At 39.7% G+C, this 27,488-nt stretch overlaps 1 protein-coding gene across 1 annotated transcript in view; it reads left to right on the top strand.

Moving 5' to 3' along the window:
* Nucleotides 1-26,400, top strand: part of suclg2 (succinate-CoA ligase GDP-forming beta subunit) — a 67,772-nt gene extending 41,372 nt beyond the window's left edge. Inside the window, exons 3-9 of the mRNA XM_023324616.1 lie at nt 11,309-11,408; nt 12,992-13,082; nt 15,279-15,431; nt 18,403-18,492; nt 20,402-20,498; nt 24,282-24,443; nt 26,177-26,400. Coding sequence (XP_023180384.1) covers nt 11,309-11,408; nt 12,992-13,082; nt 15,279-15,431; nt 18,403-18,492; nt 20,402-20,498; nt 24,282-24,443; nt 26,177-26,400 — 917 coding nt within the window. The remainder of the gene's footprint in view (nt 1-11,308; nt 11,409-12,991; nt 13,083-15,278; nt 15,432-18,402; nt 18,493-20,401; nt 20,499-24,281; nt 24,444-26,176) is intronic.
* Nucleotides 26,401-27,488: the final 1,088 nt, after the last annotated feature.

The following is a 27,488-nucleotide window of genomic DNA, read 5'->3' on the forward strand; positions in this document are numbered from 1 at the left end:
ACTAAAAGAATGTGTGGAGGACATGCATGGAGATGAATCAGATGGATAATGTATAAGAGAAGAATAACTATACCATGTGCTCCCACACATTCTCAGATATTTTCTTGGAGAGTATTGAAAATATTCTGAAACTGCAGCTTGGGAAGCTGAAACACCAAGGCATAATGCTTGTGTTTGCAAAGTGACCAATCCAGGAGTGACATTTTATTTTTTTAACACTGATTGGCTGTGCCCCCAATAGAAAAAATACAGAAAACTGTAGATATTATCTAATGTGGAAGTTTTGAGGTGGTTTCCACTGTGTGTACTAAGATATATTTGGTGTTTGAACAATTAAAATGGGCAATAATGAGCATTTTTAGAGTAGGTCACAAGTATTTGTGGACTTTAGCTATTTGTGGGCAGCCATCCCACCATAACCCTTGTGAGTGCCAGGGGTCTACTGTAGACAGTTTTGAAATGGCCTCAATTTCTTAGGAGGATCGTTATCTTTGGCTCTGTTTGCTTCAGACCCAACATCAACGTTTGGATTCATCTTGGCTTGTGCCTCATCAGAGTCATATTTTGGCTCAGTGGTGGAACCCCTTGTTAGTGGAACAATACTCATCTCTTATCTCAGATTCTTATGCATGTCAGTTATATTTTGCAGAGAAAACCTCTGTTATACTGGATGAAAATGTTACAAAACCAGTGTTGGGAATGTCAAAAGTCGCTCATCCAGCCCATTATGTATCATAGCGGCCATCTTTGTGACAATGTTTGTTTTTAACCGTTATCCTGGATGCCGAATTCAATCCTTACTGCTCTGAGAGCAAAGATCCAGATGCTGATTCCCATGTAAGAGTTTTCTGCTTCACAAAAAAATCTTTGGATAAAATAAGTCTCAATGTATGAGTTTTTAAAAAAAAAGATATAATCGTACAGTTGTTGTAGAAAATGCACCTCTGGCTGTTTCTCTCAAGTTGAAATCAGAAGTTGAGGAAAGCACAGAATTACAAATAGGAGCATAACATGTACAAGCACCTTTTGCTTTGTTCTAAGAAGCTCCAGCCATTAGGCACACTTCATTACTCATCCATGGAAGTTGCATTGCAAGTAGTCCTTCTGCCCTTTGATGCATCAGCAGAATGTTGCAGCAGATGTTGGTGGTTTTTTTAAATATATATATATTTTTTCTTCCATTGTTCATGCTGAACTAATGGAAATTTGTTCGGTCAATATTGGAAAACGAGCAGCTCGTTTACTGCGGTGGGTTTGTCCATAGCTGCCGTTTCCCACAGTTAAGCGTTTCGCGATGCCGCCCGTGATAGACACATGCGTCTCCCTCAAAGCAAATGAATGTCCCTGTGGATATCGCCGTGTGGTCATTTAGCACCCATCATCCACAACGCTATCATCGTTACTGTCACCCCCTCCGGTTGCGTTGCGTTGACAGTCTCTCCGTCATGGGTTTTGAACTGTGGCTCGCTCTGTCTGAGACCTAGGCCACCTTGGGTTGTCATTAGAGGTGCCTTCTGTGTCTGAAATGCAGGTGGACTTCTCCCCTAATGAGGACTCAGCTGTCATGCAGGCAGGGAGTGCAGGAGGTGTCACATAAAGGTGTCACTGTCCGTCTGGGACACTGGTATTCTTTCGCTTTTGAGTAGAGCTCAGACGGCATTGTTACAGTTGACACAGAGACAGACAAATGGCTTGTAGATTTACCTAGACGAGACAGTGCTATGGAAATGGTAATGATAACGTTTAGTCATGGCAGGACAAATAGCTGTCTTTGGTGTTTTTGGTGTTGAAATAATTTTTTTAAGCCCGTTGTTATGTCCTCAGTCCTGATCTTACTTGCACAACAGCAGCAACTCTGGCTGACCTTCCACCTCAACCATACAAGCAACAAATGTACTTTCCCTCAAACCCAGAGCTCCTTATATGCAAACCTGTTTGATTTTATTTTACTTTCCGCTCACTGCATGGATAGAGAAATATGCTTGTCTGACCTTTTTACAATCTGGTAACGTTTGAAATGGTAAAGGTTTCTAAAAAGCCATGTTTGAGTGAGGTAGAAGCAACTTCACAACTGTGTTTAAATATAAACCGTCACACAGACTGCTTTATAATTAATCTTGACCTATTCTGTGCTCTGGGTTTAACCGTACTTAAGTGTAATTAAAATACAATGTGTTGGCGATGCTATTACACTGATTACATTTACACAAGTAATTGTTGACCTGCGTTGACCCTCTAATATATATAAAACAGAAAACCATGCAGACGTGCAGTTGTTAGCTCACATAATTAAATGAGCCCCAGGTTGTCACCTTTTTTTAGGTTGTTAATATCCTCCATCGCCTTTGGTGCCTTTTACTGTTATGGGTTTCATTTTTCTTCTATTAGTGCATCACTAAAAAGCCTCATTGCAATTTGACAGTAAGCCTGAACCTAATCGTCCATTTTGACATCGTAATTGAAGTTATTTAAAGAGATGCCATTCGGCAGTAAATGAAAGCAATTTAAAATGGAATGAAAGAGGAACGCAAAGCTACTGCTCCCTTTAGCCTGCATGTGCCCTTCCACAGTAAACAAATAAAACAGAGTTCCCCTGAAAGAACTTGAAGCTGACAAAAGTTTAACGGCACCCTATTTGTTTGTTCACAATTTAGCGCATTTCAGACTTTGCTTTTTCATTCGCTGAGTTATTTCATGTAATGACAATAAAAATGGACAGAAAAGATACCAATCTGTATTTGAATCACTCTTCCTGAACAAACTGCTGAAGGTGTCTCTGGTTCGAGTGTTGTTGAGATTATATGGATTTAAAAAGGATCCATTGAAGGAATTATTCCATGTATGTCTGCCCCTACTGTTTTGGCATATTTTATGTATAATAAACAAACAATTTTTGAAAAGAAAGCATATTTATTTGTTAAAAGTAACCCCATAGCATAATACTGCAAGCATCGTATTTCATTATGGGTATGGTATGTTAGAATAGAATAGAATAGAATAGAATCACTTTATTCATCCCAGCAGGGAAATTATTTCGCAGTTACAGCAGCATAGAGACAAGACACACAACAACCACCACTGAGTAGCAATTGTAGACAAAATAAAAATAAAATATAACATGCTGTCAATATAAAAAGCAGCTTAGAGCAGTCCTTGCAAAGATTCAAAAAATGTAGATACAATATGTATATGTAAATATATGTACAGCAAGTGTGCCACAGTGCAGTTGTGCAAAATTGGACTGATTAGTGCAGAACAATGATTTAGCTTTTATTGTACAGTGAGATGGCATGTGGCAGGAAGGATTTCCTGTATCTGTCCCTACAACAGCGGAGCTGGAGCAGCCTATGTGAGACGGTGCTCCGCTGTCTGTCCACTATGTTGTGGAGAGGGTGCTGTTTATTGTCCATAATAGACAGAACCTTCTTCAGTGTCCTCCTCTCCACCACAGTTTCCAGGGACTCCAGCCTTAGTCCCAGTACAGAGCCAGCTTTCCTGATGATTTTGTCTAGTCTATTAGAGTCGCTGGCTCTAATGCTGCTTCCCCAACAGCTCAGGCTCAGGCTCAGTTCAGGTTGCACATGTACATTAGTCTGTTTTAATTTGAATCCTGTGAGAAATTGGGAATTATTTCAATTAATTGTAATGATGCTAACTAAGTTGTCTGTAGATTGTTTTCTAGATTCTAGACATAGCCGCTCATGGTGGCAGCATGTCAGAGTAGTTCTGATTTGTTCTTTCACGCAAGCTTTTATTCATAAATATTTTGGCTGAGAAATGATGTGAAAAGATGTTTTTGTCTTACCTCTTTAATTTCGGACAGTTTACATGATGTGCTTTTAAAACTGGGAGTTGATTATTACCTGAATAGCGGACAAAATAAATGAACTATGGCCTCCAATCCCAGAGGAGTTTAAAAGGAGGCTTCATGGATGCAGAGAGAGAAAATGGAAGTTCAAACCGTCTTTTCAATCGATCACAATCTGTAAGGATCATATCTTCAACTCTGATGTCTTCCTGCTGACATTCTGACTAAATGGCCAGATGGAGCTTTAAAGGAGAGCGGCAACAGCAAATGAGGTGGATTAGCATCGCTCCAACAACTGAATGGACATATCATCCAAGACACATTACTACAGAATATTGCCTCAGGTGCCTGGATATTGAGATGTTAGCATGTCATACAACAACAGTCTTCAGATGCCCCTTCATATTCATTCAAAACTGCCAGAGATTCTTCTTGCCCACATTAACTTTTTGAGGATGATTTGAGTTGCAACTAAATGGATTTTTTCTTTGGGATAAATAAAGTATCTTTGATCTAAGGCAATTTTCACACTTTTCCGCCTTTCTCCCAAAAAGTCCTCTGATATTGCCCAGTTTTCTACTTCTTCTACAACACACATACTAGTGAAGAGCCCACCCTCATCTTTTCCTTCCTCCGTTGCAGATGGTGGACAGATCTTACCGTCTCTGGATTGGCCCTCTGCCTAAACTTTTCCCCTACCAGCCAGCATCTCCCTCGTGGCACAGCCTCCACGGCTTAATTAAATATCATTCCAAAGCTAGCCGCGGTGCTAGCCGCCATTGGGCCCCCTCGGAAAGAGAGGAGGGTGGGCCAAGAGAATCGGTCTTTTCTAGCTGCGCGCTAAATGAACAGGGTGAAAAGAGAGACTTCGTATCGAAGTAGCATCCTCTCTGCCAGCTGCTGTCACAGGCGAGCGGGCTGCGAGTTGATTTGCACTCATTACGGGGAAATGAGTAAGGCCCGAGGATGATGGTCGCATTACTCAGAACGCATGTGATGTGATTGGAGATGTTGTGCGATGTTTAATCTCCTCCCCTGTGTCCCTAAGAAACAGAAAATAAATGGAGATGAAAATCTTGTTCTACATCTTCACAGTGGGCCCTCGCATGATCCAAATGGAAGTGGAGAACTGATTATGCAAGATCCCTTCCCTTACACCCCCGAGAAGAAGAAGAAGGAGGAAAAAAAAGATTCTAACTCTGTTAATAACCGGAGCCCTTTCTGTAGGAGGTATTTGTAATTATAGCAGCTGCATCAAGTGAAATTGTTCATTTATCCGGCTTGTCTTCGCCTTGCGCTCGGTAATGGAGGCGCGCGTTCACGGAAGCACCTCGGACTGAACGCGCATTTTATTGTCGTCTGATGGAACACACATCGGCGTCACCCTTCATTAGGCTGACCTCGATGTTTACGGATTTAATACTGCATGTTTCCGCTGCATGAACACCCTGAGCGCCGACTCTCCAACAGCTCTCGCTGGTGTCTTTACTGATTAAATCCAACCATGTGACCTTCTCTGCTCTCGTACTTTGCGCCATCTGAGTCGAACATAAAAGCCGAACATCTTTGTGATTTTTTTTTTTTTTTTAACATAGTGCTGCTTCTTTTTTCCATCCACCCCACACTTTGCTCCACGCTCATTATGGACCAACCTCGGCCTCAACGTTAGAGGCCAGCTCTTGTCTGTCACAGCAGCATCAGCAGGAGCAGCTAATGGTCACCTTGCTCTTTACCATGCCCCATGTTCACTGTGATCTTTGAGGACATCATTATCTTCTCCATGCATTTCCACAAAGCGTGCCGTTTCTTAAGCAGAGAAATTCTTCCGGTTCTGCAACAGAACTTTTGCTTAATTTTTTTTGTGTTACAACCACAAATTTCGATGTACTTTTCAACATAAAGTAAGGCATTATTCTGAAGTGGAAGGATAGGAATACATAGTTTTAAAAGAAAATAGATGAAAATTTAAAAGTATGTTCTGTTTTTGGATCCAGTTTTATTCTAATATCTCATTTAATGTAGGGCTGTCCCAATATTAAAAATATTTGATACCGTTGTCAATGCCGTGGCAATATTTTTTAAAAGGAACAGGTTTCTTTCTAAATTAGGAGAACAAAACCCAATCAATTACAGTACGACAATGCTTTTTTTCTAATAGGAGTAAAAACAGGAAGTAGGAGACAATTCAGCCCTTCTTTTGAAACCCATGTAATTTAAAAGTGTCACTTCCTCCTTTGGCATGACAAGAGCAGACATCACTTAGTATAAGTGTTAATTATTGAAATGTACTGTATTTAGTCATGCAGTTGTTTCATCATTGCTTAATTAGCCACCATATACTTCTATTTGCCTTATCATTTTCTGTTGATAAATGTTACCACTGCCTCAGTATAACGGAGAGCTGCGTGGTCGGAGGCTTTTCTCTTAGGAAGTTCATCTCGCTTAGGGAGCTCAAACAGAAGACTGTCATTTTACTGTCTGTGAACCGAATATATAAACTGACATCCTTAGTTTATGTCATCCATGAGGTTTACTAGGCTACTTCACAGTTGCAAACATTACCTCAAACCCCATGCTATAGTGTTAGCTTGTAAGGTAATTTTGTTTATATAGCACCTTTTCAGCGACGAGGAGGTTCAAAATGCTTTACATGAATTACAGGAATTAGAGGAAATGTGGTGTTGGCGTAGCTAGCACGTGGCATCCCTTAGCGTTTTGATCTTTTGCTGTCTGTATTCTTCATGAAGATGGTACATCCAAACAAGGCTGAGGTAGCCTTCCACGCACCCTTCATACGGCTACGGTACTAATGTGAAAAGGTTGAAGGGGTGTGAATGCTTGCGCAAGCCTCTGAGTTATCACACAGATTGCTTCTCCAGCTCCCATTTATAATTGCTGATTTGCCACGTAATAAGCAGGTTTGCCGTCAAACACTTGTGCAGCAGGAGTGAACACCTGCCTCGTTCTCACCCCATTACCTCTCTTTACACGTTACATAGTGGAATAATATATTCCGCATATCTCTGCTTTACAATCATCTGTGTCAGCGTGTCGGATCTTTTACCTTCCCTTCACATCCCCAACAACCCGGTCTCCCTGTTGGCCTAAATATCTTTGTTCTGCCGCTTGTATCCCTTTTTTTTTCTCTTTTCTGTTATAGCAGAAGTCATTTCCTCTGTGCTGTCCCCGTCTTCTCCTCATGCCCGCAGGACACTCTTCCTCATCTTGCTTTGAACTCTTTAATTTTTTGCATAGTAGCAGTTTTTTTTACTAACATATTTATTCATTTATAACTCCTTTCAAAGGCCTTTGCATATGAATGCACCTTTATTCTCCCACCCGTCTCTCTTTCTCTCCCTTAGCTCTCCACACAGAGCAGGCCTTACTTATACAGTGTTGGTTTAATCCCCGTCGCCCTGTCATAGACTATTTTCTCTGGTTTCTTTTCAAACTACAGCAGCTCTGAGCTCAGACAGCATTTTTCGGCTCTCTTGGCTTCTCAGCTCCTAGACAGTTTTCGCTGTGCCAATTTTTTCATTTTTTTTTCCCAGCGCAAAGTCATTGAAGCAGCTTGTGTGTGTGTGTGTGTGTGCGGGTGTGTGTGTGTGTTTTTTTCCAACCAACAAGGTCAAGGTGTCTTTCTCACTGCAACAGATCGTCCCTCTTCTGCTCTTTTCACACTGATGGGATTCGTCTGACAGTGGTTGATTCCTTCCCCCTCTCATCCGAATAATCATTACTTAGTTAGATACCATCTTTTATCAGGAGTCCTTGGTCCAAATGCAAAAGAAGATGATTGTCTACGGAGGTCTAAACTGGGCTGAGGGAGACTCCTCTTCATGTGTGTCACAGCAAAATGAAGCCATGCTGGTTATTTAATGAGGACAAGGACATGTGAAACCATCCAACATTTGATAAGTTGTTTTTTTTCCTCCTTTCCATCCAAAGACACTGTTCTTGCACCAAATTAACCCCTAATATGGTTGTTGTTATGCAGGTAGTCATGTTAATAGCAGAAGCCCTCTAAAAAGGGAAAACTCTACAACAAAGAGCTATTATTGCTTTAATTACTACAAATTTTTTCTACGTATAGTTGGATTCTCATGATGATTAAAATGAACAGTAAAGTGTCAACCAATCAACCATCCAGATAAAAAGACAAGACGATATACGAGAATCAGTTAATAACAAAAAAAAAAAAAAAAATTGATCAACATTTTTGGGAAAACTAAAGAAACCCACTTTGGTTTTAGAACCATAGTGAAGGTTCACATATAATAAACAGTGTTTTAAAGAATCTGAAGTTGTAGAAAAATTTAGGCCATATTTAACTAGTCTGCTTTCACACAGTGAAACTTGACTGACATCCTCTTCTGAATCCTTAGAGTTTAATTTGATGTTGACTGTTTTAAGTCTTCTGGGACTTGAAGCCTGAAGTCCGGAGTCTGTCGGCCTCTGGGAAAGCTTCCCACAAGGTTCAGGATTTTGTTTCTGGTAATTATCTAGTAGGAGTTTTGTGAAGTCAGACACTGATGTGCTAATTCATCCCAAAAGTATTTTAACTTTGGGATACAACACCTTTGGTTGATTTATCAGAATACCTTTCTATCTTTGGGTCAGGGTTATGATTTAAGGGTTAGGACCCAATCAAGTTCTTCTGCACCTAGAACTTTAGTACTCTGCATTTTGCACTGGTTCACCATAATGATGACACAGGAACGGACAATCCCCAAACTGGTCCCATAAAGCTGTAGGCATTGAAACCGTCCAAAATGTGCTGGCATGCTGCAGCAATGAGAGTTCCTTCCACTGGAACTATACTGGACCATTCAATGACACTGTGCACAGCCAATCTGCAGCAATATATCTGAGCAAGTATATTTCATGACTTAACTTATTGCAAAAGTACCACTTCGCCTTGCTGGAAGATGATAATGAACTGTTCCTTCAAAATATTATCTAGAAACAGACTGCCTGATCTAGCTGCTGTGGCCATGGACAGTCCCGAAGGCTGATTCAGTTCTTTTGGTAAGATGACACAGAAGTACTGAAATTACTCATTTCACTTGGCAAACTTTTTCAAATGACATGTGTTCAGTTTACTGTATCTTTACATTTTTCAGCTAGAGAGGATTAAATACAGTCCAAGTGTATTAAAAACTGTACAACAGACGTGTAGTTTCCCACTGCTTGGAAGTTCAGAAGCAGATGCTAACTGTAGCATCATTGGCGACTCTTCTTTAGCCTGCTACTGTCAATCATGTCAAGTCGGTCTCTTTTTCGATCAGCCATCCAAAATGCTACCATGCAAATTATTTCAAAAATATTGGAGTCTTTTTCAACATTATTGTAGCTGATTGTTGTTGGCCAGTCTCGCCTTGATTTGCATCTTAATTGGTCGACTCTACCAAACACAGGGTAACTCGGGAATCTCTGTTCTTATGTCAAAACAATAGTTTCAAGAGCAGATAGTTATGGGGATTGAGCATAAAGCCTCCACCTTCCTCTGTAGGGCTTGTAATAATATCTTGTAATCTCTTTCACCAGACACAGTCACATCCTGACAGCAGTTTGCCAGACAGTCTTCACTGTGACAGGAAATATTTAAATAAATCTAGTTGTCATGCCCTTTAGATGTTGTTCTACACCACTACTCACCAGTGTTTGCAGTCGGCTCGTTTCCTCTTGATCAGTTCTGACGGGTGATGACCGGGTCAAGCACTGATTTTTTCCCCAGTTCAATAAATACATCAGACTCAAAATATATGTATATATTTTTTTGACTTTACGCAGTAAACACATGAATACATTTTCCTCTTTGATTTAGCTTTTGTTTGAAGTCCTTCTACCTTATAATTGTGGAGAACTTTTACTTATTTAGCAACCCAGAACAGGAGCATCTAGTTCATATACTTCCCTCAACCCAGAGCAGGAATTTGAACAAACTTAGAATCCAGAGAAACTCCTGTTAGTTTTTCTAGAGAAACTATTCGTTACCTTAGATCAACATTTAGCATTAAACTCAAGACCTGCAGAAATTCCTGTTGGTTTACAAATCTAGAACAGACTTAGAAAGTACCATCTAGTTTTATCAGAACAAGAATCCAGATAAAACCCCTACTAGTTTATACTTCTTAAACATGGAGAACCAATATGTAGTTTAATACTTTTTTGTTTTCTTTTTATATTTTGCCCTTTCCTTTGCTTTGTTGTTTTGTTGTATTTCTTTCTAAGTTATGTAAAGTACTTTAAACTGCTTTGTTGCTGCAAATGTGCTATATAAATAAAATTACATTGCCTTATCTAAAATGTAGATAAAAGTGTGGTAGATAGGCTTAGAAGTTAATAATTTAAATCATTTCTTCATTTTCTGTTGTGTTGAAAACTACTACCTTTACCAAGAAACTATCTTTTTCTCATGTTGGCAACTTATGTTAAAAAAAAATTACACTAAAGGGTTTCCCAGAAAAGCCTTGCTAAGCCTGGTGGTTGGGTGCCAGGGCAGTCACTCATCCAGCAGCCAGTCGTGTTTTGAGTTAAAAATATTTAAAATTGACAGGAAATTAGAAAATGTCACTTGATAATTATGTGTTATTGAAAGATTGACAATACCTGAACACCAACTAAAAAGTCTTAAAAAATGCAAACATTTTAAAAAGACTTAAATAAGTTAGCAGTGCCTTTCCTGGTGGGAGCACAAGTAAAGCCTGGTGGCCCGCCAGGCTTATGTTGCACTGGGGGAAACCCTGCATTTATTGAAATGAATATCATTTGCTCAAATAAGCTTTTCATTTTACTATGTGTTGTCCATAACCTGTAAAGTAAAAGCCTGATCAGTAATGTTTGAGAGAAACCTCTACTACAGTCACAAAATTAAGATCAGAAAGAGCTGCCTTGCATCCATACATGTTTCATACTGTAAAGATTTGTAGATTTTCTGCCTCCGAAATATGATAAAAATATGCCGTTCAAGGCATCAGTCTGCAACAGTTTTTTTAAAATGACGCTGCTTTTCATTTTACGCTTAATGTCCTACAACCACAATAATATTCTAATCTAAGTAAAATGATTTCCATACAGGGTGACTGCTTTTCTGTGTTTTTGCTGTTGCAGATTTAACAAAAAGCCAAACATCTACATTAGTGTTTCTGATCTATCAATGGTAGTTTTGAAAATGTTTTGTTAATTTTAGCTTCCCGTGCCTTGAACTCAACACCTCTGGCGATATTTGTAATCGCATTAACATGGCGTAGCTATGATGGAGAGTTCTGAACAGGAGTGCAAACTTTTTACTCTCTCATAATCTGTATTCTTCTCTTGTCTTCTTTACACCCCTCTGTTTTCCACCTCGCTTCCCTTTTCAATCCTACAGACAAATAAGTTACCGGCTCAAGGTGTTGTCTGAGGGGATAAACCCATATCTTAAGTGATCTGTCTAACTTCTCCTGAGTTTTTATTTTTTTCCCCCCTCCTTAATATGTTCTCTGTCTCCTGTTTCAGATGCCAAGGAAATAGTCCTGAAAGCTCAGATTCTGGCTGGTGGGAGAGGCAAGGGTGTGTTCGACAGTGGCCTCAAAGGGGGAGTGCACTTAACTAAGGAGTAAGTGTTCCCTTATGTGCTTTTCAAAACTGAGAATAACTGTAGGAGATAGATTCATGTTATTTTCCCCAGTGGCAGCAGCTTTTAGGGTGGGCTTTCTGAAGATGGTACTTAAGCACAAAGACACTGTCAGGATTTCTTTTGCTGCAAATATTTCTCTTCCCTTACTCTGTATTTTTTTGGGGGAGGAACTCCTTTTAATTAAATGGTGAAAAAAGCAGCTTAAAGGTTAGCTGTAACACTTTGCACCACCAAGTGTGCTGAATGTGCTCCTCCAGTGACGGCCTGAGCAAAAATCTGCATTTTCTTTCTTTCAGAAATCTAAGCTGCAACTTGAAAAAGCGTCTCTTTTCCCCTATTTTCTCCCAGCACCTGAAGAAGTGTCTCCTTTTTACCAATTGTTGCTACCACTTACTGTGGCCTTAAAGGCAAAAATAGAAAAAAAAAGGTGATTCATGACATTTGTCGCAGGCGTGCATCAGCAACACCTTACCTTGCAGTTTAAAATCTTCCTAAAAGTTGTTTTTTTTTTTTCTTAAGTGAGACACGCTGAAGATCATCGTCCCAAGACAGTGACATGAGAGCACCGTTCACACCGCCGCCATTTATCAAAGAATGAATGCATCCCCCCCGACCTCCAGCTTCATTTGTATTCTCTTACTAAACCAGAGCAGGCTTACAGAAGCAGCTCTGGTTTGCTGGGAGCTTTTAGGCAGAGAGAATAAGGAGAAGCTCATTTACAACCATCTGTATCAGAGCCCTCAAGAAGTAGTCACTTTTCTTAAAGGGCCGGTGTTAGTACGTGCTTTCCATGCACAGTGCCGTTTTTGTAGCACAATTTAGCATCAACGTTACTTTAAGTTGTTATAAGAATGCTGTATATATCAAACATAACTCGCAATTTGACGCATTGATATTGGGCCTCTGTCTCTTTAAGAACGTCAGCACAGCAATGCTCCTCTGTTATGCAGTTTACACTGTTCTTAGGAGCGTTGGACTGAGTAGTTAGCATAAGCTGAACAGATGTCTTTCATATTCTTTTTTTAAGAGTTATCCTTTTTTCCACTTTACAATAAGGCACCGCTTTGTGTTGATTAAAAATAACGTTTTCACGGGGGGAAAAAAATTATGTAGTTGTAGCTCGTCCTGCACAAAATCAGAAAACACAACTATGGCGACATCACTAGCAATGTCGCTAGTGATGTTGCCCCTCCACCGCTGTGTTGGTTGTGTGAGTTTCCAGCTTGGTGATCTTCAGCAGCTGTGTCAGGTTTGAGCGTCTACTCCAAGGAGACCCCCTGAGGGGGCGAGGTACGAACTCATTACGCTTGGACTAGATTGTTGTTAGAAGGATTAAGCGCACCCGACGTCGCAGCGATGATGTAGTTGTGACATGTCGCGCGGCCCTAGTCGCAAACTTGACAAACTGTGAAAACTCAAGGAGCATAAACACCTCGGCGAGGCAGCGTATGATGTAGTAATCCCCAGAGTGAGGAAGAATATGTGCAATGCTATTAGGAAGTCGTAAAAAGCGGCCATTATGGTGATGGATGTTGTTTTAAGCGCCGTCTCTCCACTTTCAGCCCCGCAGTTGTTGGCGAGCTGGCTAAAAGGATGCTCGGCTTCAACCTGATTACCAAGCAGACGCCCAAAGATGGAGTGAAAGTGAAAACGGTGAGCCAAAGGAGGAAGAAAAATCCACTTTTCTCTTTCTTAATGTTTTTATTATGTTGTTTTTTTTGTGTGTGTGTTGTTTTTTTCTTGACCTCGTTTCTCCGAGTCCAGTAATGCTGCTCTGTAATATGAATGTCTGGCTCCGAGTTCCCTCTCCTGCATATAAGCAGTAGCTGTCCGCTGTTGTTTACTGCGGGTTTGTGCTGCCTGGTGTTCAGGCTTGTTGCATAAATTGAGCCAGGCCCAGTGTGAATTTAAAGTGTTTGGTAAACAACTGTTACTATGTGCCACTAACAAGCTGGAATATGACTTTTATTTTTTATTTTTCCTGCTCGTTCGCTGCATGCAGTACCTCCTCACAGCAGACATTTCCAGGTGATGAAGCCCTCTCAGTTTTTGCTTAGTGTGTGTGGCTCCTGCACTCCTCTTCTTTCTCCTTTCCCCTCATCATCCTTCTTCACCACTACTCCTCCTCATTCCTGCTGCAGAGTTTACGGGTGGGATCCAGTTAGCCTCGGCTAAAGTCACTCAAACAACTTTGAGTCTCAAAGGAACGGCAAACGATCTGTTTTGTTTTTTTTAATTAGTTGAGCTAGAGTAGAGTTGTCTTTTTGTCTGGACATCCACCGTACTGCTTACAGTGCAGGAAATCAGACAAGATGAATCTTCCTACAAGAGCTGTAGTTTTGCTTAAAACAACACCTTTCTGATGGTTATTGTTGCTATTCTTGCGTTGAACTCACACCCACCTGAAAACAGGGCCCCGTACCTCTGCATTCGATTTGCCGACATCATGACACTGATTGATGGATGACAAGGCAGGGAGGGAGGGGAGTGTAGGTGTCGGGTGAGGAACACCACAGGATGACACAAAATCAGACTTATCAGGGAAACGGCGATCGGAGGAGGACCGGGGTGAAAACATGTGTTTGGTTTGTGAGCAGAAAACTGAAATGAAAATGAACTCCAGAGACTTGTTTCAGTGACTGGGGACGGCAGCGTTTGGACAGGGAAATGGAGGGCCAAGTCTTTTAACATGAAGTTTAGAGAGAGCTGTCCATTCTCATTCACACGGGAGAGAAGTGGAAGGAAATATCCTTGTTCAAGCAGACATCGTACCAAGAAAACCCACTCCTCCTTAACCGATGCGGATGGTGTCCTGTTTGCTTTTTCCCTCCCAAATGCCCTCTTTCCTTCTCTTAGTTTTTATCTGTTTGCTCCTTGATTTGTGCAGTGTTTCTTGAAAGGTCCGACTCATAACCCGTGTTAGCATGTGGAACCTACCTTCTTACAGTACTTGTGTTGTCTAGTTTGTTTGGTAAACAATGAGAAAATGTTTCTCAGTGAAAGATAGAAAAATCCAATTGTAAAGTCACTTAAAGTGGGCATTCCTCTTAATTAGCATCTGCATCTCAAATAAGAGTAAGAATAAATAGAAAAAAAAAAAGATTTTATGAATATAAATGCTTAGTTCTGGTAATTATGTTTTTCAGGTAATAAAACAACAAAAATTCAGCTTCTAATTATTTTATGATATTACAGAATGGACAAAAAAATGTATTACAGACATGTTGGCAGACAGTCACTGACATCTTCAACAAGGCATAAAAGATTTCTAATCTTACTGTGACAGAGCGCCTTTTCCCATACATATTAATAGAAAATTGAGTGGAAGGAAGAAGTGTGGTGTGGAAGCAATCAGCCTGTGGGACTCGGAAGCTTAAGTTGCAGACATACCAGTCCATGCCCACTCTTTCTTGATTGGGATTTTCTTCATAACCATATTTTAACATAGTTTGATAGAACACTCTGTGAACAGTCACAGCTGATGTTGTACAATCTGTCACAGCAGTAGACCATATCCTACAGGGCTACTGCTGTAGGATATGGCTGTGTGTGGTGAATCTTGAAGAACTCTTGAATGAGCTTTGTTTTATTTTTTCCTTCTACTGAACCTTCATGAATATGCTCAGGTGCAGCACTCTGTGAACAGCCAGCTTCTGTAGCACTGACATTTTGTGGCTTATTCTCACAACTTACAAGGAAATAAGAAAAAAAAAAGAAGTTAAAGTTTTTTTTACCAAGCTGTTGAAATAAAATAACATCTCAATGACGTTCTGGTATATTGTGTAGAGGATAAAAACATGACGCCACACTGCTCTGTCTGCCACTTCACGTTTTCCTCTTCATGTCCAGGTGATGGTCGCTGAGGCTCTGGATATAAGCAGAGAGACGTATTTTGCCATCCTAATGGACCGGGCCTGTAATGGTCCAGTAATGGTGGGAAGCCCCCAGGGAGGGATGGACATCGAAGAGGTGGCCGCCTCCACCCCAGAGCTCATCTTTAAGGTACGTTACTTCTGGTTTGACAAGATATTGACAAGAAGTCTAAATGTTTTTGCAGAATTAGAAGTAGTTGTTGCTTGAGTGTTTTACAAAAGCATCCACTGACGCTTAACAAGATTGTTCCTTTGGGAAAACTAGTGAGCATTTAGCGTTTTATTTCGATTTGAAGTTGGACCAAGTTACCGAGCTAAAATTTAAAGAGGGATTTCGTTCTCATCCGGTTGATTCTTGTGTCTCTACAGCGGCATGTTGGGCCTCAATTTAAACAAACGGAGACACATTAAAAAGGCTGTTTATGCTTTCCATTGCTTCTCATTAATCTTCAATGGGAGCTACTTGGCAAGTCCCTGCCACTGTTAACAGATGGACAACTTTAAGCACCACATATGCCTTCATCTTGTCACATATACTCATGCAACTTCCAAGGTCAGAGGTCAGTGCATTGTAAAGCTTTGGCTCTACATCTCCGATGGAGTGTTTTCAGACAAAGATTATTTTTGGTATGAATGTTTTTTTTATTCTTATTATTTTTAAAGGGATTAAAAATGTTTCATGAGCTTGGCACGAGATTAAGTTGTTTTCACCATGTTTTTATTTTTCTTGGCGGACATATTTAAACTAAATTAAGCTGGATGATGAGCATCGGGTTACAGCTTTGAGTAATTTATTTTTCTTTTTAGAGTTGCTTTTAGGTCCAAACATTAGCTAGCTGAAGCCAGGTGTTTCATGTGCTTTTTTTTTTTTGGTAGTAAGCTTTGGACGAACATGCTGTTGAATTTTAAACTTCGCTCCATTCAAAGCTTTTCTGTCCTACTTTAACTCTACTTTAATGGCCTGATTAGAGAAGTGCCGGGATGATAGCAAACATTCAGCAACTCTTGGTTGTGCTCATAATTACCATTTAACAGTCAAGTAAAAGATCTTTGATCACCATTTTTCTCTGGCTGTATTTTTCAGATGTGCCTCTTTATGGCTTCAGAACCCTCCGGTTTGTGCTCTTGGTTTTCCACATCAGATCTGTACCTTCACTGAACGTGCTGGATTGTTCTTAACCCACAGCTTTCCTTTCAGTCTGTTTTTAAGTATCCAATGTTAAACTCTGTCTGCAATGAGGAGCCTGTCTTAATTATCTATAATAACTTTGGCGGATAACAGACTACCTCCAAGTTGTAGAAGCATTACAAAGATCTCTGATTGCACGGCGACATGCCAAAGCCTTTATAGGGTCTGGACAAAAATAAACTGAACTTTTCTTTTAAATTCACTCTTCTGTCTGAAACTAATAACTGAGATCTCCAAAAATCTGATTTTTCATTTGTATTTCACATATTTGTGTGCATGTAAGACTGAAACAGGACTGAAATGCATTTATTTTAGGGCTAAAAAAATTTACCTTTCCACTGTATTCCTTCGTACAAAGTAGATGACTTTGTATAGTGTGAATTAACAAATAAGCAAATGAGAAAAACACACTGGAAAATGAAGTCAAAGAATTTCTGATTTTTTTAAAGAATGGTCCTGTTGAGAGGTTGTAACCAGTCAGTACCACGAGAAGGTGACGACATCTAAAATTTTGATGTCAATTTTTCCAAACGACCCCCCCCTCCCAAATAATTTAATCAACAAAAAATTATTATTAACAAAATTCATCATTTGTTAATGATAAATTGCCTGTATTTTATAAATACAAGCGAATAAAAATGCCAGGAGTGTGAGTTTGCAGCAGTGGCCCTCCACATCAAACCCCATGAAAACAGTTTCAGAATAAGTTGCAGCAAAATTCTCGTTTTGTTCCTTTTGGACTTTGCTTCATCTGGTATATCTGGTCACATAATAGCATTTATTCCAGTGTCAGTATAAAAATTAAGTTGTCAGCTAAAAGTCTAGAGGAGACAACACAGTAAGATAACTTTGGGTTTGCCTGGCGATACCTCCGTCTACACACCACCTTTCCACTTTTCTTTTAATATAAATTTTCTTAAAAGTCAACAAAATAATTTAGTTACGTCTCGTCAATCTACTTCTTGTTTTAAAAAGGTAATGAATGGTTGCACTCTCCCTTATTGATGGCCCAGGTTGGATGTTCTGCTCCTTCCTTTCCTTTTCCTGTTTGTGACGTCTTTCTTCCATTTATTACCGTCTTAATGATCCTTTGCTCAGTTGTTACTGTCTTGGTTCTCTCTACCCCTCATTACCCTTTCCAGGGCCGTTTCCAGGAGCAGACATCCAATTCATTTGATTTAAACACCACATCTACATGTCACACAAGCGAGTGCTTCCCATAACGCAGACAGTAAACATTAGGTTGATCACACAACAGTGTACGGTGTCCGGATATAGTTTAGCAATATGGATGCTTGGGTTTCCAGGGAGATTACTACTACACAAGGATTATCTGGAAAATGCTAATAATGGTGGAATTGGATAATATGTGAACAGTATTGGACAAATATGGGTTTTCACTGACAAAATAAGAGTTACGCTAACCGTTACAACGATGATCTCAATGGAATGACGACCGCAAGCGAGACTTTATTGGTCGCTGCAGTTTCCAGTTTGTGTGATGGGAGAAATTAATACTTAAAATTGATGTTTGAAGCAAAATGACACATTTACAAAACGGGGGAATCACATCTTTATAAGTTTAGCCCACACAATGTTTAGCTTGTTTTCATCTGGAAAACAAGTTAAGCATCGAATCAATGCGGCAAAACAGGTAAAATGCCACCTACTAACCCATATGTCAACATTATGGTTTTATAAAAGTGGAGACTTACTGACCATCCTCTCAACTGAACCAGGAAACATCTTTGATATCTGCCATGCAGAGAAACAGGACAGACATAAGTTCCCTTTCTAAATATATGACAGGATGGCTCTGTTTTTGTTTTGGTGCTTTTCTCCCCTCTTCCTCTCTCCCTTTCTTCAGTTGTTTCATGTCTCTTCTCCTTCTTGTGCTGTGCTGTTCCTCCAGGAAGTCATAGATATATATAAAGGCGTGCAAGACGACCAGGCGCTTCGCATGGCAGCTAATTTGGGTTTCAAAGGACCTCTGCAAAGACAGGTAATGAGCCCACCGAAGGCTTTAAAGCTACAATGCTAAGAGGCGGCAGACAGATTTTGCAATTCATGTGCGCATACAGACGGGACGGGTTTGCATTTGCAAACACGCCGTCCTTCTTTTGTTATTAGTTTCCCACGGGCAACACGTTGAAGGGTCATTACAACGGACTCACCTGCCAGGTGTTAGATGGTTGTAGCTGGTAGTAAGTCAGGACACAGAGATAGATTTGGGGAGCCGACATCACTAATGACAGAACCAGCCACACGGTGATTTTGGGATCAGTTTATTTTGGGACCTTGCGGTTAGCTGGACATCCTCCCTCTGTAACATCTGGTCTGTGAAACAAGAAGGTTTGTTTTCTTTTCAACCCCAACTTTTAAAATTCACCTTCATTTACCTTCATCTGCCCATTAAATGAGGGAAGACGAGCCCAGGCCTCGCAGTCCAAATGAGAACGAGCGCCCAGACGAGTTGATTTGAAACTCTTTGTCTTATGGCATCAGGTCAGTAATTTGTTTGCTTTTCAACGGGACAAAAGAATCTGATTAAGCTGACAACTACAACACATGAAGCACATATAAGTTAGACAAACTAGAGTTGAATACATGTTTGCTTTTGATTGTGCAATACCCCCGTATGCCCTCTTTTACCCTCCAATCCACTCCTCCCATTATTTGTGATCTTTTCCATTTGCAGGGTGTTGAAAGGGCATTGATTTTGAACAGGCACGAGGGAAAATAGAAAAGGATTGGGTAAATGTCTGCATTGTTAGTTTGCTTTTGCCCTGGCTGCCTCCGAGTCGGCTGCCAGACTCTTTCATTCCGATAAAATAAAAAACTTCAAAAACTTTTCTGCTTCCAATAAGCTATTTGAGGACAGAAGAGATGTTCGGTGCATGCCAGGGCTGTTTTTTTTTAAAGACAGGAATAGAAAAAGTCTTCTGCAGTTTGAATAAGGACAAAATTGTGGACTTTAGCTGTGGAATCAGTTTTGCTTTTGATTGCCGTACTCAAGCAGTTTAAAGAAGAAAGGTTCAGTCATGTCACATACATCTTTTCACAGCCACAGACTTCTGTGTATTTTATATGGACTTGAAATGCGGTTGAATAGTGTGTAATTTTAAAGTGGAAGTAAAGTGACACACAGTTCAAGATTTTATTCACAAATGAAAATGTTACAAGTGTGGTGTGCATGTTTTCTTTTTGTTCCGGATGCCCCAAAATTACAATAAAGTGGGACCAGTCACTCTACTAAAAGTCAGCTGGTTAGTAAATTTAATGTCATTTATCTCACAGTGGGTCTGTGAGGTCTGCACATTTTGTTAGAGAAAACAAACAACGTTAGAAGAACAGCAGAGATGAAGCTTTGGAGACGTTTAAAGCAGGACTGGCTTATAAGAAAAAGAGCACTCTGCACTTCTCAGACTTTTATTTGTAAAAAAAAACAAACCATAAACCTATGTTTCACCCTGCCCTACTACAGAATGATACACTTCTATGTATTAGACTGTCACATAAAGTCCTACCAAAAAATAAAAGTTTATGTTTGTAACAAAGTTGAATCAGGTTTTTGCAAGGTGCTGTTCGGACTTAAAAATCCAAGACATTAAATCAAAAGCTACAATATGTTGCAGCTGCAGAGATGTTGCCATAATCCTATACATGTAAAATAAAAATTGAAGTGTGTTGATTTGTCCTCGATTTCTTGCCTAGCTGGTCTTTAAAGATAGAAAATTAATTATTGTCCACATGTACGCTTTGATGTAGAACGGGCTCTAACGGGGGCGATGTTGGGAGCCGATTTGCCCTGTTTTCACGCAGCTTGTGTGCAGAAGTCGAGTGGCCTCGGTGGAGGCTGAGTGCTCCGAGTCAAACCATCAGGTAATTATTGTCGTCTGTGGACTTTGCAGGCAGCGGATCAGATTAAGAGGCTCTATGATCTGTTCCTGAAAGTCGACGCCACTCAAGTTGAAGTCAATCCGCTCGGAGAGACTCCCGAAGGACAAGGTACCGTGTTTCACAGAGAAACGGCTCACTGTTCGTGTGTCTTTTGCATTTAATTTTTTTTTTCCATGTTAATGATTTCCAGAATTGTATTTATTTTAGTAAAATAAAATAAAATAAAGTGAAAGAACACAGCGAGTTGCAAAGATGCTATCGTCTCAGGCCTGAACGCGTTGCAGAATGTGAAGTGTGCTCTAATTGCAGCACACTGACATCAGCCACTTGTCAACATGACTTTATCTGCTTCAAAATACAGATGGCTTCAGGGAGCAGAGCTCTGTATTTTCACACCATGCTGCTGCTTCAGTTCTGATAGTGATTTTTAAGCTCATCCAGAAGTAACAAAAAAAGCAGCCTCTCATGCTTCCCTGGCGAACCACAGTCTCAGTATGATTCAGAAAACAGTCAAACAAATAAAAATGAAATCTATCAATTAGATATGTTTCTGGGAAAAGGGAATCAGGGTAATTCCAGGTCCTGAAAACGCCTGGAGCTACATTTAGATTAGTAGCAGACATCAGAAGAGTTCTTTTAAGTTACTATTAGAAATAATTTACATTTTTCTCTGATATATTTTCCTATGTTTCTAAAACCCAAAGCCAATTTATTATTGGTATGTATGGATGTTCTGGGCCAGACTCCATAAACCCCATTAAGACCTCAGTAATTATCAAGAGTTTAGTCACTTGAGTGAGTAATAAAGGAGGAGGCTCCAGGAATCTTCCTTATTCCTTACACATGAAAGGGAGATTAGGACAAATTGAAATTAAAGGTTACAAAACCCCTAAAATAGGTTCTCTTTATAACAGCTTGCTTTAGCCTCTTACCGCTTTAATCCACAGAAGCAACTATTGAAATGATGCACAAAGCATCTGGCAGAAAAGGAAAACGACTCGATGATGTTCAGCGTGTTCTAGCTATGAGCTGAGCCACACTGCACTACACTGCATTCACACTAGCTCTGCTCGGTTTGCTTTAATCAAACTGCTAGCCACTAATGACACTGACGTTGGCGAAGTACTACATTAAATTGGTATTGTGCAATTTTCATAAAATATTACCTAGGAAGAAAAACCCAGGCCATCTTTACGAGCAACATTAAGGGATAAGGAAGACCCGCAGCTTGGCATTTAGCTTTGTCTTCTGCCCTTGAACCCTTTTGTGTTTGGGAACATTTAGATAGAAGGTTATTTTCTGATCAGAGCAGCTTTCAATGGGTTACTCATGTGCTTCATCCTTAGAACATGCACTGCCTTTTAGGGTTCCCGTGAGAAGTCCTGACCAGGATTAAGGCTTATTGTCGCTGTCTCCATTATAACAGCAACTGCATTAAAATATTTATGTGTTGTTTTGATGCTCCTTGATTTTATTTGAATCTTCTTTCTCCCCTGTTCCCATTAACTGGCTTGTATTTGGAGGTGTGTGCGCGTATCTTTGGGTTTGTGAGTTTAGGTCGAATTCAGACCTTCTCTTTGTGACTGTCACAGTTAAGGTGTCTGTGAAATAGCTTTATGGTGTTTATGTTAGCATAAGAGAGCCGTGGCTCTCTCAGGGAGACGGTTTCTGCATCAGTTTAAAATAAATCCTAGACTGTCTGATTCTCCTGTTGTCTGCTAGCTGACCCAAAAAAAAAGTTGATTAAAAACAGACTTCCTGGAGATGTGCCATATTAGGTCCTAAAATTGCTTCTATTAGAGTATTTTTATTCACTTCTCTGGTGTATTTAAAGATCCAGCGGTGGAACAGTAACATTTTATTGCAACTACCATCCTTAAATTTCATGCAAGATCTTACTCTTTTATAGCTTGCAAATTTACCAAATTTAATCTACATGTTGAAATAATTTTACATCATTTTGTAACTTGTTCCCACAGTAAAAATCTACACAATGTGACTCAAATTCAGGTTAACGGGTTTATATTTCAGGTCCTCATCATTCATCTGACAACGACATTTTACCGTCACAACAAATCATGTCCGACCTTGCAACACTGATTTTTGTTAAACTTGTGCCAAACTTGCTTTTTTTTTAACATTCTTTCAAAGAAAGAAAGGAAAAAAGCTACATAAGATCAATTTTTATCGTCTCCAACGCTGAACAGATATAATGTGATGTGTTCTGTCAAGACATTGCAGCAAGATTACTTGCATCTTTAATGTTGCAGGCTAAAATCAGATTTGTGTTAAAGTGTACTTTATTTTAAAAAATATGAATAATAACAGGATAAAAGGTTTATGCGTAGGTATTTAAATATTTCTGTTCTGTGTGCTGGAAGGTCAATATTTAAGCATATACAACTGAGTCTGTGCATGTAGCCATTTACCATGTCTTAAAGAAAAGTATCTCCATTTTTAAAAATGTAAACATATTTAAAACCATAACTGTTCAATTGATTTTATTAATGTATATTTCAAAACTAAAGTGTATTGTTTGAAACAATCATACTTCAGTATTTTTCTTTCTTTTCTATAGCTTGTTTGTGTTGTATTTATCTGTAGCCTACAGTGTAGTTGCATAATAAAAAATTATATAGATTTATTAAAACCTTAAGATTTTGATTATAGGTCTAGATATTTTGTAACTTGTAAAAAATTAAAAGAGCTGTAAAGGAAATATTACTTTTTTATTTTATGCTAGCTATCCGCAAGCTAACATACTCTTGCTACTAGCATATTTGTCTCATAAGGTACAAACTCAAAGTATTTCAATCAGTCTTGTAAAATTTTGAATAAATACCATTGATTGGATATGAGCATCTGCCCTGCTTTAATTATCCATATTATTATTGAGTTTAAAGAACCTCAGAGATCCTTTAAGGAGCTGGAATTGAGCTCAATTTTAAGTAAATGTTTAAGTAAATAAATCAAACACAAATTATAAAATGTATTTGTGGCAACCATCATTAGAGTGAATCCTGGAACTTCAGGCTGCACGATACGCTCAAAAATAGCGTGCAAGAGAAGAAGCTAATGGATCAGGAAGTATCATCCATATTCACGAAGGGCCACTTTTCTGCACGTGTTTTAATGTTTTCCCATTTCAGTACACTCTATTTAACTAAGCTGGTCATTAGCTTTGTTCTCTAGGTCTTCATGAGATGTGGGAAAATTCTCTGTAACATCTAAACATGCGGAAGCAGGAACTCACCAAAAACTTACGCACAAAAGTACGCACCCAAAAATTTTAAACTATGAAATGATGCTGATTAGCAACATAATAGTTGGGGAATGAAACCTACCTGACACAAAATAGACAGAACAATGTAATATTTATTTATTTTAGGTGGTTTTATGAAAGTGTGTATATTTTTTAAAATTAAAGCCATATGAAGTTTGATAACAGTTTCCGCTTTTTACGCCGGAATACTGACTTCAGCAGACGACCAGAGTGCGTTTTGTTTACATTTCCACACAGCTTGACAGCATCCCACGTAAACGCTCCAAATCTGTGCGGGTATGCCATCTAAATATGAAACTATGTGTACTGTGGTTACATGTAGGCCTTGTTGTTTAGTTTTAAATTAGTTTGAAAACATTAATTTTTTTCCATTTACACGTCTACCAGCATCACAAGCACATAAATTAATGAGTGAAACTTTGAAATAACCACGACCGTGTCTCCCTTTGCTCAATCATCTAATGTTTTTAAAAATCATAATTAGTTTCCATTTATCTTGTTCAGTTCCTCAACCTTCTTTGCCATTTCCCAGTTTGTGTTTTTCTTGCCGACTCCATTCCTAACTCCGCCTTCACCGTCCTGTCTTTTTTGCCCACCTGTCTTCCTAGTGGTCTGCTTTGATGCCAAGATCAACTTTGACGACAACGCCGAGTTCCGTCAGAAAGATGTGTTCGCCATGGATGACATGACGGAGAGCGACGCCACGGAGATGGAGGCAGCCAAGTGGGATCTTAAATACATCGGAATGGACGGAAACATTGCCTGCTTTGGTAGGAGGACAGAGCCCTGTCACAGACCGCGTTCACCCCGACACACAAACACCAACAAATAACTGAGTCACTATCCGTAGGTGGACACCTCCTGGCTAATAGCTTTGACCGTCTTACAGCAAAAACTGTGGGGAGGGGAAAGTGAAGGAAGCCGGTGTAGCTCTCGTTTACGTTACAAGCAGCTTTCTGAAGACTCCAGAAACGAACGCTGCCATAACCAATGGATTTTAATTAGCCATAATCTGCCCAGAAAGTCTCCAGTGAGCCAGATTGTTAGCATTCTCATTAAAGGCCTCCTCTCTTGTCATAAATCAAAGCTTTTACAGTGTACAGCAGCACTAACAGGTGCTCTCGCTCCTTACCCCGTAGCCTCCTAAACACATTAATGTGTGTTAACACCCTCGTCACACCCGCTCACCTCCCCCCCAATTCTGCATCCCCTGCTTCCACTCTCTTAAAGTAACAACAGCTTTTAAGACCCCGCAGCTTCCTTGAGAGCTCCGTAAGGCACCAAAGTGACAGCTGTTAAAGCAAATTTCCCCTTTACTGAGACCTCAGTCAGAGGGGGAGCTTGCCAGGACGCAATTTCAGCTTGTGTAAACCAAATGAGGTAAGACATACTTGTGCCACTGGCCCCTGCACAACCCAGCAGGGTGGTTGTGCAGACAGTTAGATAAACGATGGCAGTCCGTTATAAAAAAAATACAGCTGAGTCTCATTCAATTGGAAATGTTAACTCTTTTTTTCTACTAAATGTATCACTAATAACTCATGAATTTCAAGCTTGATTTCTGAAACAATCCAAGTATGTCACACCTGTAAGGAAATCAACACAACTGAGTTTTTAACTTTTGTGTGAAAAAGATAGAGAAATAAATTACACACATGCTATGAAATGTATTTAATAAATATTATTAAAAAAAATTTATGGCACGTTCCAGATGTCACTTGTCTGAGTGATCTAGTCACGTTCATTGCTTAGATGTAATTCTGACTAATTCTTCCACATCATGTGTCATCAAAGCTTAAAGGTTCTGATGACCGCTCCTTTTCTCAACTATCTTCAGTTCTTTGCCTCTGTGTTTGGGATCAATGTCAAGACAGCCCCACTTATTTTTTTTTTTTTTCGAAGAACTATGAACGACGCCATTTCATCATTAATCATGATGTGTGCTATGACATCAAAAACGTTCACTGGGCTACTAAATATGAGTTTTGTCCAGTAGTGGAGTCTTGTGCAGTGAGAGTGGAAGAGGCCATGACAAATGAATGTATTACTGTAGTGGTAATTTTTACACATCTTCATAGAGAAATTATGTAGGAAGCACCTGGTTGAAGGTGGTGTGTGATGAAATTATGTTCTTTCTATTTTCAGATCATACATATAAATGTCTTCAATATTAGATTCTGAGTCTCTGTAGCTGCTGTCACTAGTATATTTTTCAACCTGCTAAGGTTTAAAAGATCCTGAGTTATTTTACTTTGCTGTTGAGAATCAACAAATAGGACTAAAGTAGTTGATATAATTATTATTTGCACTGACAGATTTCAATCGATTACCCATATCTCAATTTATGGACTAATTTATATTGATTTGAGTGCTTGAGTTGAATTCCAAGTCTAATATTTACAGAGAAAGTTATTGAGGTGTTCAGTACTTGTTTACTTCTGCTGATGTCTTGCTATGCTTTATATATATATATATATATATAATTTTGTTTTTTTTCTTTCAGTGAACGGAGCCGGTCTGGCCATGGCAACATGTGACATCATTGACCTCCATGGAGGAAAGCCGGCTAATTTCCTGGACCTCGGGGGCGGTGTCAAAGAGAGGCAGGTGTATGAGGCTTTTAAGCTGCTGACTGCTGACCCAAAGGTAAAAGCTAACTGTCAACAAAAGTGGTTTGCTTCTCTTTCTCTCTCACAGCTTCACCACATGAATCAAGCCCATCAGTGAATCCGCTTCCTTACATCGTCGCCTCAAACATTAAAGAAATTCAGCTTGATGACCTGTTACTATTATATAAGTCATGTTTCTTGTCAAAAAGGGAGGGGTTTTTTTTTGTTTTTGGCTGGCTATTGCCGTCATGCTCAGACAATAGCGCTCATTAGTGGGGCTTCTCGTTTGTCCATGCTTCACAGAGTTTGAACAGGCTTTTGTGTCGTCATATTTCATCATTTTGGTTGCTGAGAGCGGATGAACTCCATTCTCAGCTGCATGTTTGGATGTCAAAGGCTTGTTTCAATAGCCATCAACATGCGCCTATCAAAAAATAAAAATAAAAGAAGCACAGTCAATCAGAAGCGCGCTTCTGAGAGTCTAAGTGAGTGACAGCTTGGGCTGTTTTGCAACCGATTCGAGTCTATGTTCAGAAATCTAATAAGTCCAGTCTAAACAGTGTGAGCGTTGTAACTATACCGCACAGCTGATTGTGTGTTGACAGTTATCACATCACTAATTCCCTCACTGCTGTCACCCCCCGTATCCCAGCACTGATCTGCGGTTGCCTTTGGAGTCGGCGGCTCCGGCGGCCCTTTGACTTGTGGAATACAGACTTAAATGAGCTGGTAATCAGTCCAGCTTTTAAAAACCACCTTCCAGCAATAACAAACACTTCTTTGACTCGACAGCGTATGCGTTTCACTCTAATTACGAGCTGCGATAGCTTGTTTTCTGTTGTTTTCACCTCGTGCGCAAGTGTCGAAATGCGGTCTCAGAATCCCTTTACCATGTTTAGCTGCGATAAAGGTCTTTGAGTTTATACCCGAGCAAAAGAACAATTTGCAAACGGAGAACTTCACAGGTGTTTCAAATAATGAAAGCCCAGTTTGGTATGAATTGGGTGCCTTTGTATCTCTGAGTACTAAGCAGATGTCCAAAATAATAATAAAAAAAAGCAAGTTCTGCCCCAGACGCGGTTATTGGAACCTCTTAGGAAGACTCAAAATAAACGTATCGTTTGTTGCATCTCTCATCCTGAAAGTTCAGGAAAAATCCTTCTTTTTAATTCAAATTCATTTCTTTATTAGGGAAGAATACCATGT

The sequence above is a fragment of the Xiphophorus maculatus genome, chromosome 20, assembly GCF_002775205.1.
Source record: "Xiphophorus maculatus strain JP 163 A chromosome 20, X_maculatus-5.0-male, whole genome shotgun sequence".
In the NCBI taxonomy this organism is placed as follows: domain Eukaryota; kingdom Metazoa; phylum Chordata; class Actinopteri; order Cyprinodontiformes; family Poeciliidae; genus Xiphophorus; species Xiphophorus maculatus.